Source organism: Belonocnema kinseyi, chromosome 10 (assembly GCF_010883055.1).
Source record: "Belonocnema kinseyi isolate 2016_QV_RU_SX_M_011 chromosome 10, B_treatae_v1, whole genome shotgun sequence".
Lineage (NCBI taxonomy): Eukaryota > Metazoa > Arthropoda > Insecta > Hymenoptera > Cynipidae > Belonocnema > Belonocnema kinseyi.
The window spans coordinates 57536794-57557057 of NC_046666.1; the positions used below are offsets into that span (position 1 = coordinate 57536794).

General features: G+C 36.0%; 1 protein-coding gene across 1 annotated transcript in view; it reads right to left on the reverse strand.

Moving 5' to 3' along the window:
- Positions 1–20264, reverse strand: part of LOC117181998 (protein dachsous) — a 318444-nt gene that overhangs the window by 76104 nt on the left and 222076 nt on the right. The window contains exon 2 of the mRNA XM_033375018.1: positions 1877–2057. Coding sequence (XP_033230909.1) covers positions 1877–2057 — 181 coding nt within the window. The remainder of the gene's footprint in view (positions 1–1876; positions 2058–20264) is intronic.

Here is a 20264-nt window from a genome sequence, read left to right on the forward strand (position 1 = left end):
CCAGACTAGCCAGCAGTCCTCATCCCATAATATTTTCCCTCCTGCTCATCCAAATTGCCATTTTTGACCAGATAACATAACCAGAAACATTTTAAGAAAAGTTACATGCAGGCAAAATGTAACCTTCAAATTAGTCAATTGGATTTATATTCCAGCACAGTATTCCGACATTTTTTCATAAATTCGATTTTGGATAATTCCACTGTAATAATAATTATTGCAGACAAAGATCTTGGGAGTTAAGCACCGTTGTATCGTTATCCCATTTCGCAATAGATCCAGTGGAGACTCTCACACTTATAAAGCGCATTAGTGCTTGTAAGTATTATTCGCACGGCGGCGTCGGCGGCGGCGTATTAGCGATATTTATCGCGATGCGTTGGTCAGCATTCCCTCGAGCAACCCAATGCCCATACAAACCGACAGAAAACGATAAGCGGCAACGATCACTTGAACAGTATAAATCACCTGTAAATTTTTGTCGCCGATCGTCGCCGCGCTTGGCGCTCACGTCATATCCGCTGGTGGTAATCCCCTATCCTATTGTAACGTTATACGAAACCGATAACAGGTACCGACCGGACAATCGTATCGATAACGAGCGACAATTACCGAAGGTCCTGTTTGCAAACGACGCATGCACAACAATGCAAGAATTCCAATTTCCCCTGTTCTTGACACTTCTACATCCAGTCTCCTACCCTTAAAATTGGTTCACATTTATTTCAGTAAACTATACTACTGCGAATCCATAAACAGCAACTAACTCTACTGCGCAGCTTTAGGTACAATACAAGCTTACTGCGGAGACTCAAAAGGCCACTGCGCAATTGCGAATTTAAACTTCGATATTTATTGATAGCATTAAATCTATTCGATATTTATTCTTGTGGAATCAAAATTACTATACATTGTACCTAACGTTCTCCAACTTTGCACATAACCGGTTCTCGCAAATTTACTTATCTCAAAAAAAATTTGCTAGAATTCTAACCTTCACCTACGTATAGTAACAAAGTCTTTAGTATGCACAACCTAAACCAGAAAGTTATTTCAAGAACATATGCATAGCGCGGTAGAAACGACTAAACTCATATGCATAATATGAAAACTCAGACGATTCGCATAATATAAAGTCATGACTCCCACAAAACAGCAAAAAAAACCGATAATCTTATTTCGTGACCTGCACTCTTACTACGTGACTTCTTCAGAAAATGTTCATATAATCTCACGTCAACCAATTAAAACAGCTGAAAAATTGTATTCGGTCAAATGGCGAGTAAAATTAGACCCGAGAAGAGTTATATTTTAAACCATTTATCGAATTTCTATACATTTGGTCTGTTGATTTATGGAATAACATGCAGCCAAAGTTGAAATCTCAGTGACCAAACTGTCTTCGAGCAATGTCTTCAATGTGTACTCAGCGTAAGAAAAGCTCGTTTAGGGGTCACCTAGCTGGTGGCTGTTTAACTTTCTGGTCCGACGGATCAATGGACTTCAGTCATTGTCCTACCCATAAGGGCAGACTGCACAGCCGTTGGAAATGGGCACAGAATACTTGCGACATAAATCATACAGCCTATTACAGTGCTACTATAGATCCTACCTTGGCGATAACCACCTCTTCTCAGGTCTTCCTACGAGCTTCTCACTCCCTTTCTACATCTTCCCAGCTACTTCCGCTATTACTTTTTTTCGCACTTCTGAGTACTAACCATCTTCCTTTCTAAATGCCTACTTCCGTTCATTTGATGGGTAACTAAGATTTATACTTGTGTAGCTTTTAAAGAATTGCTTAATTACTGTCAATATCAATTATGAGGGATGCAGCATCGAAGGTCGATATAATAAAATATATAATAATACTGACCTCTATCGGTAGCAATAACAGGTAATTCCAGATAAGAAGCAGATTCTCGATCAAGTGGAGATTTGACACAAATCTCTCCAGTGTCACTTCGCACCAGAAGCTGTTCACTAGCAAGTTTGCTCGCCACCAAGGTGTAGTTGACCATAGCATTCACTCCACAATCCGGATCCGTGGCTTGTACCTATAACAGAAAATCGATCGTCAAAATCGAAATGATTTATTATTCTCGAATTTATTCAAGTAGAAAAAGTAATTTCCGGCATCTTGTTTACAAGGGAGAAGCACAAAAGGCAGCTTTGTTTAACTTCATTTAATGTTCCTGAAACGGGATATCGCGGACGGGAAGAAGGGCTCATTTATAATGCACGCAATGACTAATTTCCGAGGGGCCAACACGGTTTTGTTAGCTGGGCTTTGACGGTGGACCTGGCCCAATGGGATGGATAGACGGATGGACGTGGGGGCGGTGATGGACGCCCCTGGCTCCCAACGGTGGTTATTTATGGGGTAGTACAACCCCACTCTTAATGTCTCAGGCCCGGCGATTCGGTCGAGTAACACAAGCTCTCTTTTTTTCATTTCAGGATCATTTATTTAATTTCTCTTCGGGAGGACTTGGCGATTTTTCTTTCAGGACTGATGTGCAACAAGTGAACAGATGCTCTAAATAAATGGAAGAAAAATAATCATTAGGTTTTACGCTCGCAAATAAATGTCTTTTAAGAAGAGCCAGAGAAGATAGTAAAGAAACTAGGGGGTCGAGAGTTTAGGAGACACAAGATAATAAAGCTCAAGTCTGGGAGAGATGATTTACAGACGCATAGTTGAATAATTTTCCCGCTAAGACTGTCGCCACCTGGAAAAGAAGAAGTAAACGTTCATTGGTTGGAGCTTGTTTCAGAGCCGAGAAACAGAAAGCCCGATGGTGATAAAATTCTTCGTCGTCCTATGAAGAAGACGCCCTCACTCAAACAATCATGTTAATCAATTAATGCAGTCCCGTATCGGTGCTGATCTGCCCGACTAATTCGAATCTGCTTCAGGGGGTTTTCTCTTTCGACTCCTCCTCGGTTATGTTAAATGACTTCCTTCTTCCTTCCGTCTTCACATCTTTCATTTAGCAGATCTTGTTTCAGATTTTATAGTACTGGGTGACAATTCTCATTAGGATTCATAATCGTATCAACTGATGATCAGTGTTTGATCATATTAACCATTTGATCTATCTAGCATTATTGCAGATCACTTTAATGGTGATTTTATTCTACCAGCAAAAAGATACCAACACATCAGCACCATATCTAATCTTTATAAGCTTGCTTCTTCTGGCACCATCATCATGTAATTTTAAACAATGTATCGCAATCAGCGGTAACTTAGAGGAATCAGTGTTTCCTTTGACTCCCGCAATCGAGATGCCTTACAGCCAGATGCTTTATATCGTAGACAAGAAAGGGAGTAGAAAGATGAAGCAAAAAGACGAGCAGTCTTACTCGCTATAGTGCTATTGCCTTGTTCCGCGGATACCACGAGACGCCATTGTTCCTCTGGTTTCGTTTTATGTGACCTTGGGCGGAATATCGATTTCAATCGGAGTATGTACGGAATACAATCCAATGCGGATCCCCCTCGAAAGGCTGACCAACATCTGCTCGCGAGATCATGTACAGTGTGCACCGAGAGCAAGGTTCTGTTCTTCCCATTGAAGGTCACCTTGGTTCTCTATTCGTTCTATTTTTCTCCATACCTCGCGATATATTTATGGTAAATCGATTTTCCTTCAATCCCAGACTCAAGTTCTTTTGAGAACAATGAACGAGACCTTCCAACCAATCGAGTTCGATTTCTTCATAACGTTCCGTTTCATGCAATTCCGCTTGGCCGCCTTTCTCATCATTTTTCACCTTTCAATTAGTTCCACTACATGCACCGAGCACTTAAATGTTATTATTTTTAGTCAGCTATTAAGAACATTCGTTAAAAATTTAAGATTTAAGGATCTATGCAAGCAATTCCAAGAATTCTATATGCTATTTATTCTTCAGATAATGCTCCATATGCCAGCGGGACTAAATAGTTGAGCTCTTTTAAAGAATGAATACCGCAGATTGTCTTTTTATTTTGCAAGGAGACACAATAGAACGACAATTAAGTAATGTTTCATTCTAGCTAATTGTATGTATACCTGTTCAATGCGGGAGGAGTGGAAAAATTAGTGATGCAAAATATGTCAACCTAATCCTACACACCATGACTGTCTTTATATTATTAGAATTTGATAAGCCTCCATAGCTTCCAAAAGTTCGGATACTCTTGCATATCGTGGAAAGCGCTGACAATTCCCTAGAGATAGCTTGGTGATCTAAACTTTGGACAATGTAAGAGCATTTGAATTGAAGAACACATCTCGAGAATGTTCGATAGTGGGATCGACATTGACCCAAGACCAGTTTCCGGTATCACATAAGCATACATAAAGTGGATGTCCACACGGGTTATAAAGTACAGTGTCGAGGAAGGTTCTCAGCATGCTTGCGCCTTTAAGGATGCGCAAAAGCTTCCCCTGCACTTCTCCGTTTCGTTCCTCTTCATCTTCGTCGTCTTCCGTTGCTTTCCCTTGCGAAATGGCCGGTGCCGTTGAGCAGTGCAACAAGTACAAATTGTCTGGGCGCAAAAGTTATCGCAGTAAATCGCGAATGACGCAGCGCAGCACATTTGGTATGCCGACTTTTATGCAGCCAGAAATAAAAAGGTGGTTCCTTTAGAAGTGGTCTAAGTGACAGAGGCACGGGGGCACACTATAATTGCGAAACCAGTATCAGGATATGCGGCGCCCCTCTCATCGTCTTCTCGCGCTTTTAATCGTCGATTAGGCAAATCTTGTGCTTGATTTATCTATCTCTTGGAGTTATTGTCGAGAAAGGGGATGCAAAATATTTTGAAAAGGCGGAAATTTTATTTGTCAGATTGAATATTAGAGTGGTTCTTATCTATACATGGTAGATTTTTCTCGGATTTTCTTAGTTCTGATACCCCACCCATACCAATTTTGTTTAGGCACCCAAAAAAAAGGATCTCCAAACCGTGTCTCAAAGATCATGAAGTTTCATATTGAATTATCATGGAAAAAGGCAGCTTTTTAAAAATCTATGATTTGAACACAATAATATGTAATAAATAAATCCGCAATTCAATATCTGGTTCAGAATTCGTCAGAGAATAAGAATCAAACATAACATTGAAAGATAAGCAATTGTAAGACACTCTTATGGATCCCGAAATAATACGTTATTTTCAATCCTTTAAAGAATTTAACAATAATTTAAATAATAACTATCTGTTCAAGAATATAGTTTATTACTTGCGAAAGCCGGAAAATCAGTTTATTTCATCAAATTATTGTCAGATTATAATAGTTTTAAGTACTTACATATTTTCTAAAAATTACTCATACATTAAAAAAAAATTGATATTGTTCAAAATGTTCCTACTCATTTAATCTGGATTCAATGATGATCTTTTTTCCGTGCAGTACAATTGTCCTTATACGCAAAGAAGATCTCTTTTCTACGCTAAAATTTTTTAAGTGTCCTTTTTTTAAATAGGATAACTTCATGTTGTTGTTTTCATTTTAAATTATTTTTAATTATAGAATATTTTATGTTTTAAAAAAAATGAATCTGAGATAATAATCTGTGATAATTATTTAACTCTGCCCATACTTTCACCAGTGCTAATATTTTAAGAAGATCGCATAATTGTCAAAATGATTTCATTAATTATAAGAGGCCAAATTTCATACGTACATTCGTAGTGTCTAAGTTTTTGAGACAAGTGGGACAAATTTTACTGAAGTATTTTAATTTTGTGTACTTTATTGGCTTAAAGAATTAATGTTATAGCAGAAGATAATAATAGTAAGTGAAATATTCTCAATATATTTAAATATTTATACGTTAATAATAATATATTATTAAAATATTAATATATTACTATATGTAGATGTTCGCATCAAAAAGGTCGCCCCTAATACTACGAGATCCCTAAGTAGATAAACCATTATACATTATACAGTTTTTCCTGTTACAGACGAGATTAACAAGACAAATGAAAAAATTAATTGTATCGTTTATAGCAAAATCTTATTTAGACTTCTCAATCATTTTCACGTTTCATTTTAAACATAATAAAGTTCATAGCACATATTTGCACAAATTTAAAAGTGATTTCATAAGACTTAGAACACCTTATGCATATAATTTAAATCGACTGATAGAATTTGCCTTGAAACACAGATTAATTTGAAACGGATTATAATTTGGTTTTAATTAAACGTAACTATTCGAACACTTAAAATGCTAAACATGGCAAAGTAGAAAATAAACTTCCTCTAAAATTAAGAATAATTTTTACAGCCTTCTATTTTGAAGTCAATATATCCGTAACTTCAATTCACCGCTGCTGAAAAGGTACTTCTGGTTCAAAAATTTTAACGCGACGAGCTTAAAATAATGCTTACGTATAGCGCAAAACTGATTATTTCATAGACGCAGCTCTTTCAGATAAAGCAGGATCTCCTAAGAAACCTACATCAGTAGAGAGTTCGAATGCTTGGTCACGAAAGGAACATGCAGCAAGTTCAACATAGAACGTGTACTCACAAATATTACAACAAACGTGCTCGTTACTCCTTTTCTTTTTGAACCCTTAGATCGTTTTTAGCTTTTCTATCGTCTCTCGCCCCCCTATTATTCTTGGGAGGGAGAAACAACGAGTGTGTGATTGCCCACACAGAAGTCTGCTCAGGAATTGTAAGCCTTTGCATGCACAATTGGGTACAGTGCACTTGACGTACCTCGTACAATCACTTATGGAAATGGAATACAGATATAGCTAATTGTCCAACGAACATGGCCTACGTGATCGCAAATGTATGTGTGTTGTCTTCTACGAACTATAAGTATGTAGAAGCGAAGGAAAAATATATTCCTTTACAAAGTAATTGTACGAGTCTTGCATATCAATCTACGGGACAAAGCTTTACGCCCACGAAACTCCCGGTTGTTATAATCCACTTTGATATGAAATTGATATTGATTCATAAAAAATATTAAGTTCTTTGTCAAATGGAGAATTCAATTGAAGAATAACTGAAATACTGATGATATCATTCCATCTAGAATAGCATCAGTATTAATTAAAGGGTATCTCTAATCGCTCCACTAGAATAGTTCTCAGCAAGTGAAAAGCGAGTAATTCAGAAGTTGACTAATTAAATAAAAGGACCTAGTGCCGCGGAGCATTGTATTACAATCTCTAATTGTGAGCTATTGATCGGCATTCTGGGATAATAACACTACTCAATTATGTTCAAGGCAGGAGCTGATAGTTATACTCTTATAGGGTATCGTCTCTAACGGTAAATCGTACAGGGAAAGAGAGAAATAGAGAGAGGCAGCAGCTCCGGTGGCAGATCGTGGACGACTGTCTGTCCAGGGAAGAGGCGACAAGCCGGGAATGTCGGCATGGCTACTCGGCTTACTCGACCAACGGACAGCTCTATCTGACTGGTTCACTGGGCAAAAACCAGCAGACGCATGGTCACACGCGCGACGTTCGAAAAGTAACGACTGCGGGGGTCTGCATTTGAAAATAAAAACTCTGACCTTCTCTCCATGTTAGATATAAAAGGGAAGCATTCAAAGCATCCCACTCAATAAATGAGCGAAACCATACGTACGATTGCAAAAAATCAAATTGATGAAAGTGCAGCTGATGAAAATTATACCAACCCTTATCAGAGTTCATAGGCCTCTGATTTCAACTCATAGCTTTCTTATTTATGATTTAAATGAGAGCAGCTTTAATCCAATCAATGGGAAGTTGGCGAACTAATAATGTAGAATATACAGTTATACACTTGATATGTGCACTCATTCCTTGATACACATGTGTTACATAACATGTGCATGCTTTTATGCTTACTTAATACCGCTTGGTGTAACGAGTGACCGCAAAGGGAAAGGGGGAAATCTGCACAATGCCACCAACCCAGCGAACTCTATAGAGCTGCCAGTCACTGCTTTGAGTCTCCGGAGAGTTATCCCAGCTTACTACTTGCCTTCCTTCTTTTATCTCCCTCGCTTATATCTTTTTATCTTCTACCCTGAGGCAAGGAGCCACATATTTCCTCAAGCTGATTTTCTATATACATTAAATATTCGACCTTCGGTATTACTTGGATCAGTATTATTTATGCGCTGTCAAGAAGTAACTAATGTGCCAACAGTAAAGATATATTGTTTATGGTGACAATGACCCTTTAATTTCATGTGAACGCCTCAGCTATTCAGACCCAGATGAGATGCAATTGCGAGTTTTGTGACACCCACTCTCGAGTCTAGATTTAGAGTCTGTTCAAATAATCTAGATCTCCTGAGGAGTCATGCAGGGCGAGAGGTATACAAATCATGGGAGCGATGAAGTAGACTTGCGCAATTAGTTTGATCTTAAATAAGAGGGCTGTGGTCTTGGAGAGAATACGGTATCCTGGCAGGGAATCCGTATATAGGGAAACTAGGAAGTATGAAGACGGTGCTCTTTCTTGAAGCAGCATTTATTCAGCTGCAAGCTGTTCCGCAATGTATCTGTCTGTTTGGGTTTTTTTTTCTCTGCATTGTGCTCACTGGGTAACATACAAATGTAACTGCTCTTTCTCTTTAGCTCATTAACAGACTAGGAAGAACTTGAATTGTCTTATTTCTGCATGTAGAAGTTAATGATTGAGGTCGCAATGAACAAGTCGTATCATTTTTATTATGTTCTAATAAATTCAATTTTTTAGCCTGCAAAGAAGTAATGAGTACATACATCATAAACTACGACCCAAGACAGATTAATGAGCAAACAACTTCGAAGATGTTTCCACGTCAATGAGGAATCACTGTATTCTTCTGTTGGGTTGGTCTCATGGCAAATGCAAATAGCGATGCATAACGTCGCGGCATCAGGCTTATATGAATGTACTCAGCATTAGCCGCGCACGCATAATTACTCGTGAAGCGACCTGTGCGCTTCTTTTAACCTTTGCTCTTGGTGTGCGTGTTTTTGCCGCGGACCAGCAAGCAGTTGAGCGAGCAAGCGAATCCACTCCCGCGAGCACCGCCACAGGAACCAGCCAGAGGGTCGGTGCCCGGTAATTGCGATGAGATATGGCGACCACTTCTCATTAAAATAGTTTAATATATATTTGTCAAGCTATCACCGCGACGTATGTCCTGCCATTTGTTTGCCCCCTTAAACCCGGTGCGCCGCTTTATTTTTCATGAATTCGGCATCCGGCTAATGGGGACAGTTTGTCTCGTTGTCACCGACAGCGAACCGCCAAGTTACATATGCGCTATGCGCCCTTTTATAGGAGGTGCGAACCCCGATAAAAAGTCTATTAAAAACTTCCTTAAACTGGCCCTTCAATTCCACACCGACTTTGAAAGAATTCCAATCAAGGTATATATCCAACATAAAGTACCTTTACATTTTTTCACGGAATGCTTTGACACTTTTAATCTGATGTATAAACTTGAACTTTTTTCTGTTTAGAAATATTTTTACATCTTGGGCTACCTGGTGTCTTTATAAATCAATAATTTCAAGAATGATTGACAAACCGCTGATTTCAATGGTTTGAAGGGACTTTCAGAAGAATTTCAATAGATTTAAGAAGACGTAAACTAATTTTAAAAGATTTCTAAAGGCCGAAAAACAAGGGATTTCAAGGGATTTTATAAATTTTATATATTTCAATGTGTTTAAAAAGGGTCACAATAAATCTAAAGCGTTTTTGATACCTCACGATTTATTCTGATGACAATGACACGAAGACTGTTCAAATATTTCTACATCCTTAGATTCTTGATGGTTTATTTTAATCCAAGTTTTCCAAGATCGTTTGATGTACAGCTTATATGGAAACTGTAGTTAAAAAGAATCTTTTATCAGCTAGAGTTTGATAGTTTTTCAATAAGAGACCGTTGTGTCCTTCTAGAACACAACTGATCGGAAATATGGCATCGGGATAGAATGTAGAAAATTCAAGTCTCTGCGACTTGAATCGAGAGAAAAAAAGGGTCCTGAAGAACCTGAGGGCCCTAAAGTGGGAGAGTAAAGTTTATTGTTATTCAGCAATCGCCCACGCGCAGATCGATCTACACGCGTGTCCCAAATGGTTAGTTACATCATCGAGATGAGGACAGTTGGCGAAAAGGGTGAGGCGAAGGGACCAGAGGGGAGGTTCCGCGTTCCTCAAGAAAGACTTGGAGCAACGTGACCGGACAGCCGACCCAGCGCCACCGGCACAAGTCTTAGAGTCGGGTTAAGAGAGAGGTCGCCGATTAAGATAGCTGTCTGTTCTCCATGTAGCTCTCCTCTACCTTTTAAAATTTCTTCCTGCCTACTCCATCCATTGGTTGCTATTGCGATTTAAATCGGTCTTAACCCATTAACATTTACAAGACTTCACTTTTGCACCGCCATCAACACGCTCACCAGATCGATTTCTCCTCTCTTACGAATCCTAATCTCATACTAACATACAATAATTCATATCATACCATTAATATTAACATTTGTACCTGATAATTCCTAGAAAATTTATTAGATTATTTTATGTTAATTGTAGTAGGGACAATATTTTTTGATAAAATAAAACTCGGCAAAAGTGTTTGGTTCATTTGAACGTTCTGAATGCCAGGTAGATACTTTAGCAGTTAGCTTACAATTCTCCCCAATTCGGAAGCGCTTGCATTTGTCTGAACATGTGGCCAGATAAATGGAAAACTGCAGAAAAACCAAACTTCTGAATACAGCCGACTGCCGAGAGACGAATCCACATTCATCCTCAGCATCAGAACTCCCGATCGACAGTAATTAAACGCAGTAAAATACGTGTAAGCGAGAAGCACAAAGAAATTTATTCTCGTATTTTTGTCAACACGGTACATGACGGTTTGTCAATATCAGCGGGGTCCAAAATTACCCAAAGTGGGTAAAGTAACTTATGGACAGCCTCTAAGACTACAGCACAATTTTTAGATGTTTTCCGATAAGTGAAGAAGAGATCAAAAAATAAATTTAGATTTAAAAATAAAATTGAATAGTTAAGATTAAAGTGTATAGCTGCTGCGTAAATAAATGGATAAGGAAGTGGATCCAATCCTGCATTAAAAAGAAAGACTGCTGCGCGTATCTTTCATTGAGGAACTCGGAACTTTCGTTTTTTTTTCATAGCGGGGGTCACGGAAGAGGCCGCAAGGAAAGAGTACAAATAAGAAGAGATGGCGAAAGAGAGGCAGAAGCAGCCCGAGAATCAAGCGTCGCGCCTATCTTCGCATTAAGACGAACGATCGCCATATGCACCAGCGTCTGCTCGCGATTATTGGTCCAGCGCACGCAACCTCCGTATCCCATTGCGGCGATATTGATAGCCGCGATTAATAATCGCGTCTCCGAATAACGCATTTTTTCGCTGATGCAAACTTCACTGCCCTACACCCAGACACCTAATATAGCGAGATGAATTTATCATCGAGGCGGGAATGTCACGAGTTTTGTGTATCTCCCGGATTCGTAGGCTCACAGTGATGGAGTGGGTACACGACACTTGCGTGTGGGTGTGTGCGTGTTTGAAAATCTTTTTCTTTGTACTTGCAAGCCTTGTTGCGGCGTGTTCATTAATAAGGCAAATTTGTTATCGATACCTAACTATAAGATAACGTACGTAACAAAATAAATGTATAGTCAATAATTTAACGTTATTCTGAGAGAGAGGGGTGTGAGATTCTATACAGTGCGAAGCTTCTCAATTTTTCTTTCGTGCTATTTTTTTGATTTGGAGTCAGTGTCGCCAAAAAGCTCGGCCAATTTTTTATTATCACTGATCAATAACCTTTGAAGACCATAATTCTAATCTTGTAATATTTTGAGGCTTCACAGCTCCAAGTGCTCTCAAAACAGGGGAAATAGGGTCATTTTTTACGAAAATAGGGAACTAAATTCATTTAAATAAAGATAATGTGAGTACCAAAACTTTTCAATTCGTAAGATTTAAAATAGAAATATATTGCATTTTCAAGAAAACCGTTAAGCTTTTAAGATAAAAAGTGCAATTTTTTGAAAACAGTAAACTTTTAAGCATGGAAAGATAAATTGTAAACCAACCAGCTGAATAAAACAAAAATTTAACCAAACAGTTAAATTTTCAACCAAAAAGATGAATTTTTAAAAAATAATAAACTTGTTCAACAAAATAGATAAATCTGCATCGAAATAGATACGTTTTTAACCAAATAGCTGAATTTCAACCCACAAAGATCCAAAAAACGAGTAGTAGTTCAAATTTCAATCAAGCAGTTGAATTTTTAACTAAAAAAAATTAATTCTCCAAGAAACTGCAATACATATATTGATATTTTATCCCTACAAGATTCTAATCTTAAACAAATAACAAAGGATTTCAAAATGCGTCAAAAAATTTCAAGAGATGTGAAAGGATTTGAAGAAATCACAAGGGATTTCAAAAGCCTCATCTAGGGGATTTCTAAAGATTAAAAAAAAAACAGATATGTTAAAGTATTTCAAAGGATGACAACGAATTTCAAAATATTTCAAGGGATTTAGAAGATTTAAAAAGATTTCACGGGACTTCAAAGGATAATATACTTTTCAATGAGTTCATCTGATTTCAAGCAACTCGAAAAAAGAACTTCATGGATTTCAAGGGATAACAAGGTATTGTAAGAGATTTCACACAATCTCAAGAGAATTAAAATTCTAATTGTAAAACATGTTATTAAATTGATATAATAATTTATAGGCTTTATTGTATAAGAGAATTTGCTTATTTATATAAATTGCCTAATTAATATCGGAAATCCGAAACTGGATTTCTGTTTTACTTCTTTTTATATTTATTCTCAAGCTCGTTTGAATCTCGTTCTGTCGCCTGGGTCCTGGGATAATCGACAGGTGAGTCCAGCCGAAAAAGTTTATCGGGATCTTTGTGCAGAGTTTCTTTTTTCAGTTTGGAAACCTCACAAGAAATCTCGACCAACGAAGTCACGTTCACACGAGAAAGATAGGGTCACTTCCGCTGTGAAACGGTTTTGTCATTCTCGAATCGAAGACGCGGTAATGTAACTTTCGAAGTACGCATTCCCTCCAGAAAGTCCTTTAATTGGTTTGCTTCCAGTAAATGATCGGTATCGAGAAAAGTCGGCGAACTCACTCTTAAGTTCAAAGAGAAAGACCCGGTTATTTAAAAAAAAGTATTTAATCCTTAATTCAATTTTATTCCATTTCTTAGTCTCAAAGTATTTGAAAAGTGGTTCCAATTAATTATCCAATATTCTTGACTTACATACACGAAAAACTTTAGAAATTTGAAACCATTTTTTGCACTCCAATTGTAGGTCTTGAAAATATACGAATTTCAGTCCAAAGAAAGGTGATCAATATTTGCCTAAATGCCTTTCTGCAAATAGAGAATGAGGAACAATGAGTAGCTTTCTGCCATTAAATTTCAAGAGTCCCAGTTTTTGCTCTAATTGGCACAAACTGAACCTGAATTATAATGACTGGATTTTTACAAATGGCAAAAGTAATGGCAGAGGTTTTTTCTTTGAGATGGCAAAGCCAGTGTTTCAGTTTATGACTACCAGTTAACCTAATCTTTCAGCAACTGGAAATCGGTCTTCGTTAAAGAACACAGAATACTAAAATTGAATCTGTGAAAGCAAAATTACTGAATTATAATACACATAATGAACTTAAAAACACAATTGCAATTAAGATCAAATATATCGATTGAAAATTCAAAATGGTTCTAAGACAATAAATTCTTTTTTCAATTGACAGACTTCACAGCAAAAACGCTCTCAAAACTGGGGAAGTTGAGTGATTTTTCACAAAAATAGGGTACTAAGGGTGTAGTCTAGTTGGTAGGCTAAAAAATAGGGTATTTTTGGGAATTTTTGGTGAGCATGCTATAGAATATATGGATATAAAAATTAATAGGTATGATAAATAATATCTTTAAATATAAAACAGAATTTTTCTATTCATTTTTTCCAAGTTTTGTATACAAAATCCGTATTTGAACAGAAGCCATAATTTGGAGGCAGGTCGGCTGCCACATGATACCTCGGCAACGGCTTATCAAAAACAAAGAATCAATGTGCTTTAGATTTGATATGAAAGTGGCTACAAATTGACCCGTGGATATTAATTATTAGCAAATTTTGTTAATTAAATCAACAAAAACCAAAATAATCGGAAATTTTTTTTCGCTGTTTTTTGTAAAAAAAATATATATCAAAAATCAAAACTTGAACATGATAATAGGCCATTTTGTGAGTACTTATGCGTCGATTGTGTGGTCAAAATTTCAAAAAGATCAGCCCACTGGTTCCGGAGAAATCGTATGGCCAGTTTCTTAAAACAACGTTTTGAGAAAAACGTGTTTGAAATGTTTCGACAGTGACCTACTGGGAATGAATTGATCTTAATAAAACTATTGTAGATGCCGCAATGAGTTCAATTAGAGAACAATTTTCCACAAAATAGTAAATTTTTCGACCAATAAGACTACATTTATTCTAAAAAAGAAACAATTTCAACAAAATACATGAATTTACAGTCAAAATTCCGAACGTTCAAATGAAAGAAATTTTTACTCATAATTATGTAAACTATACAAAGGGCTAAGATGTTAGTTAATTTATATTGGAATTCATTTATTATTGAAACAGAATTATAATGCATATTTTACAATGCAATTGGAACAATATTGATGGATACAATAAAAATGGGGGAAAATATTTCGTTCATTTGAACGTTCAGAACTTCAGCTGCATGTCAAACAGTTAAATTTTCAACTAAAAAATATTATTGTGTAAACAAAAATGGAATATTTTTTTAGTTAAAAAAGTAACTTTTGAACCAAAGAAATAGATCTTCACCAAAAAAATGATATTATAACAAAGTCGCTTAATATTCAACCAAAAAGGATGAAGCTTTAATAAAACGTTCATTTTCAACGAAGGGAGATGAATTTTCAACCAAATATGTAAATGATAAAAAAAATTATTTTAAGCTAACCGTTGGCTTTGCAACCAAATAGTTCAACTTCTAAACAAAAGATACGAATTTTCAATAAAATAGTTGAGTTTTTCATATACAAAGTTGAATTTACAAACATATTGTTCAATTTTCAAGCAAAAGGGTCAGGTTTTCAACAAATAGTTAAATTTTTAACCTCATAGTTGAATTTTCAAATTTAGAATAGGAATCTTCAGCCAAATGATTGACTTTTGCAAAACAAAAAAATGTAATCAATAACTGTTGCATTTTCAGCTAAATACTTGACTTTTTAATCCAAAAGGAGGATTTTCTATCTAAACATAAAAGAAACGAGAAAGAGGGAATAAGAGGCAAGTTTCTCGAAAACAGGAGAAAAAAGAGCAATTCTTGAAAAAGGGGGAAAAGAAGGGTATAAAGGAAAGAGTGTGAAGTCTGAAATGAGAAATAATCTGATTTTTCAAACCAGATACAAAATTCTACGTATGCATAAAGGAGTCATTAACATCATTATGTCATTAACGTCAAATTTCATTAACATTGAAGTGGCGTTCGGCGTCTGGCTTGGCAATTAACTGAACTTGGGCTAAACTCGAAGAAACATGAGGCGTAGAATCAAACATTTTTTGCAAATCTATAAAATTGATACGATTATGCAAACTACAACAGTAAGATAAAAATGGAGTTTCGTTATCGCTAAAATTTCACGGCAAGCCTACGCAGACAAAGGCCAGTTGATTGAACCACAAACAAGGACTTGGGAGGACCGGATTAACGCCTCGTAATAAAAAGAAGCGTCGCAACCCGTGTTCGAGCCGCGATACGGCGACAACTTATCTTAATAGATTACCAAGTCATTCAGCGTAATTTGCCGCCTCCTATTACTGCCACCTTTACGGATAATAATAATATTCTCTTAATTTAAAGTTCTTTGGTTACTAATGTCTTCTTAATGAGGCGTTAAACTTTGCACGGATTCTTCTATCATGACCTTAAATTAAGCTTGCAAATAAATATTTATACGATGAGGAAAATCATCTGGATAGTAATGAATCATAGGATAATTCAGGACCAGTAATGCAGATGCAAATATTCTACATTTTTTCTAACAAAAACGATACAATCGATGTTAAAAGATCCGGGGACCTCAATGATTTGGCTGTTTAAGGGATTCTTAGGTACGAGTGATGGAAGAGCATACGTATAGGGAACCGTCAAGAGGTTATTAGTGACCGCGATAAGAGAATCGATTGAACCGGCTCGCTCGAGCCATCTTGTTGTCGAATGATCTAGTCTGATAAATTCAGATATGTAGTAAGAAATCCGAAAAGGGATGAAACGAATGGCGACCCTGACTATTAAACTTGAAACTTTAACAGCAAGCATATCATTTTAACCAGGCCGATAAAAGATTGAGTACCATTTTATCCTGATGATAACTTTTTTGAGGATAAAATTATGTTTCTTGATTTTTTAACGCCTATTACACTAATTAAATATGAAACAGCCAAGGCTAATATGATTTTCCTTGTATTTATATTCTTTTTCATTCTTTTAAATTCGTTTTTAACAATCTGAATTCACTTAAATTCTTTAAATTATGTAAATGCTTTTCTATTCTAGCGCAATTTTTTTAATTCACCTTTAATTTTTCTCCATTTTCTATCAATTGTTCCATTCGGCTTAAATTTCTTTAAGATTTTGGTATTCTTTTGAATTATTCGAATTCTTTAGAATGTATTTTGAATTATACAAATTTTTTAGATTTTTTTTTAATTCTTGAATTTTGGTGAACTTTAAAATTTTAAGTCGTGAACCGTTCGATCTGGACTGTTTATAAAAAATATTAGAAGACGGGTTCAGGAACGTATCCACTTGCTTCAGAATTCCCTTGAATCGTTTTGAATTCTTTTGAGCACACTGAATAAACTCTACTCTATGAGAGTGCATCATTGAATCCCAGAAGTTAATGAAGGAACATATAATATTTCACCTCACCAAGTTTCATGCATTCTAGTGAATGCTTTCAAATCCTTTTGAATTCTTTTGAACTCTTTTGAATTCTATATAATAGACTATAGCAACCCTAAGAAATCATTTTTGCTTACCAATATAGACTTATAGAGTCCTTGCAAAGGTTAATTATGTGAAGCGTATTTTGTAAGTAATGAAGTTGTTTTCGAGACATAATGAAATTGAATTTACGAAGAGAAAGACCCTCTTTCATTGAAGTCTTACAAAGTTTCTTTTGGAGTGAACAGGGTTTGGCGCATGCGTCGTTACACGGCGATGAAATCATAAATTGGTGAACGCCAGCCCGCCGGCACTGATAGCGAACAACCAATAATTATGCTAATACATACATCGTAATACATTCGAAGAGGCGGTCATTCATACGCATACGCGTATACAACAGCAGATAGGCAGAAGAGAAGGCGAGAGACATACTGAAATCTCAGGTGTGCAGTTTTAGTCTCGTGCCCGTTGCATACTTTTCTTCCGCCAGTACCTTTTTTAAGGCCTAAAATACTTCAATCCTTTAGGATACCTTTCAGATATTTTCTGAAATGAAGGTCATGAAGATACAAATTATTTTCTCTACATTTAAATACATGTTTTGATCTTGTCTAACACTGCTTCCGAAATTGCTGAGCCCAGGGAACTAATTCTTGGGTGTATTTCCTTTTCCCATATCCCTTTTGTTCGCTTTCTTTTGCACCACATTTAGTTGATGAAGCCCTATACTTAGGAGGCAGGTGTCTTGTATTTGTAGTAATTACACCAGAAGTTCGGTTGAGTCGCAATTGCCTTTCGATGATTCTGATTCGATATCTTATCTCATAAATATTTGATTTATCGATAAATTTGTATTGAAATTGTTGCTTGTACTTTCGATGAAAAATATTTTGGCTCAAGGCATCAAGGCTCAAGGTTTTCTACTATGGCATCACGTCAAATTCCTTAAATCTGAACGAATTCCTGTGTCCTTCCAAATTTTTTTTTAATTCTTCTGGATTCTCTATATCTTCTGTAATTCTTATGAAATCTTTGCGATATATTTCGATAATTTTCAAAACTCCTTAAAATACTTAAAATATCCCATAAATTTCTATATAATCTTCGAAATCTCCTGAAATTCTTTAAACTACCAAGAATTTACTTTTGAAGGTCCTGACATCGCATTAAAATCTCCGGCAATGTTTTGAACTCAAATAGATTTATTTTTAAAATTTTTGGAAATCTCCGGAAATTTTGGAATCTCATGAATTCCCTTGTAATCCTTGAAATCCTATGTGATTTGCTTTTCAATTCTTTAAACCCCTTTGAAATATCAAATGCGTTGTTAACCTTGAAATCCTGTGAAACTTTCCGAAATATCCTGCAATTTTTATAAATCCCCTTGCAATCTTTGAAATCCTCTGCAGTTATTTGAAATCTTATATGTATTCTCTTCCAATCCTTTAAATCCCCTGCAATTATTTCAAAACGCATAAATTCCCTTGGAATTCTTGAAATTCCCCAAAATTTTATGAAATACCACGAATTATCTTGCCATTTTTTCAGTTCAATGCAATTCTTGAAAATCCTATGAATTCCTTAAAATTTTTGTAATCATCTGATTTCATTAGAATTTTGCCCTATCCGTCTAAATTCAGGGAATTTGAAATTCCATAAGGTTCTTGATATTGTACTAACATTAAACAGAATGAAATCAAAAATCCTCTTTAAATTCATAAAAATCAATGAAGTTATATAGAATCCCTTAAAATACTATATTGTAATCTATTGTATAGCAAAATCGAAATGATAAACCTCTCGTTTTCAGTACAACTCTGAGTCTCTGTAAAGATTATAAATACCTATATGTACAGAGATAAGATTAGAGGCAAAAATAAAAAATTAAATTTTTTTCGAAAAAGTGAGGAATAGATAAATAAAGAGGAAGGGATTGTCTGTAGGTCAGCACTTTTGTAAAATATAGGATGATATCGCGATAAATAATGACTGCCCTTCTTGGTGATGCCGCAGGCTGATGCTACCGTTTTGTAAAACCTTCTCTCCCTACTTTTGCAGCTACACCAAGAACCTGCAGATTGCCCATGGTATCGTGGTTAGCCACTTGCTTACAATGTAAAATGTATTCGAGATTAAACTGCCGATCAGTGAGAAATTATCATAAAATACTACATTGTAGAGAATTATTTATCTGCCTATACAATCTTATGGTCTTAAAGATTCGGAAATATAATTTGGTGTAATTTTCAATCCCTGCTGCTCAATACTTATTGTAGCTTGTTTATAGCCCTGGTGAGTTATTTATCAAGCTTTGGGGACTCGGGATAAGAATTTAAAAAATAAACTCACGAAGGGACAAATTAAAGTGCCTCCGGAGGAACTTATACTTGGCGGGTCACAACTCACCTGCAACAGAAAGAAAATATTTTTGTTAGTTCAAAGACAGATATACTAAATCAGAAATAAATTCTTGATACGAAAGAAACTGAATGTGCGTATTAAAGTATGTACATATTTTTGAAAAATCCTGAGCATAAATACGTATTTCAAACCCAGCCCGCAGTGAATTTTTAGAACTCATTTTTCTCACATTTTCAATTAATTTCGCAAAATAAAAATTGATTATGGTATAGTAGTTCTTCTACTTATCAACCGTAGAATACAGAGACCTCTGTCGTACAAAGATGAAAAAACCACTGGTATCAGGCCTCTAAAATAATATTCTATCTAATCAACCAGTCTAACCGAAACTCTGTTTCTATAACTCTGTTTCAAACTTGAATATGTATTTGACTCGCTTGAATGTCAACTTTCTGATGAGCTAAATTAAAATGTCTTGAATCATCTGAATAAGCTTTTCTTTCAGACTGAATGGACTTGTGAAGGCTTTTGAGAATGAAGTGCAATACTCTGGTGACAGTATTATCGTTTATGAGAGTGAGATGGAATATGTGTTGAAGAAGCCATATATAAAGGAGAGAAAAGAAAAGGAGGAATGAGTAAAGAGGAGGAGAAGTGAAGGCGAGTACATATCAATATATGCCGACTTACGAGAAGCATTAATCAAATTCCGCCAATAAATTTTATGTATCCTGGCGTGGTGCTATCTCTTCAAGGTGTCAGAGACATGTCGTTATTCGTCCTCACGCGCCCTCTTCTTCGTTTATTTTTCTGCTTTGTCTTACTCATTTTTTCATCTTCTGCAAGCGGAATCGAGCAAAGTATCTCCTTCGATAGTATA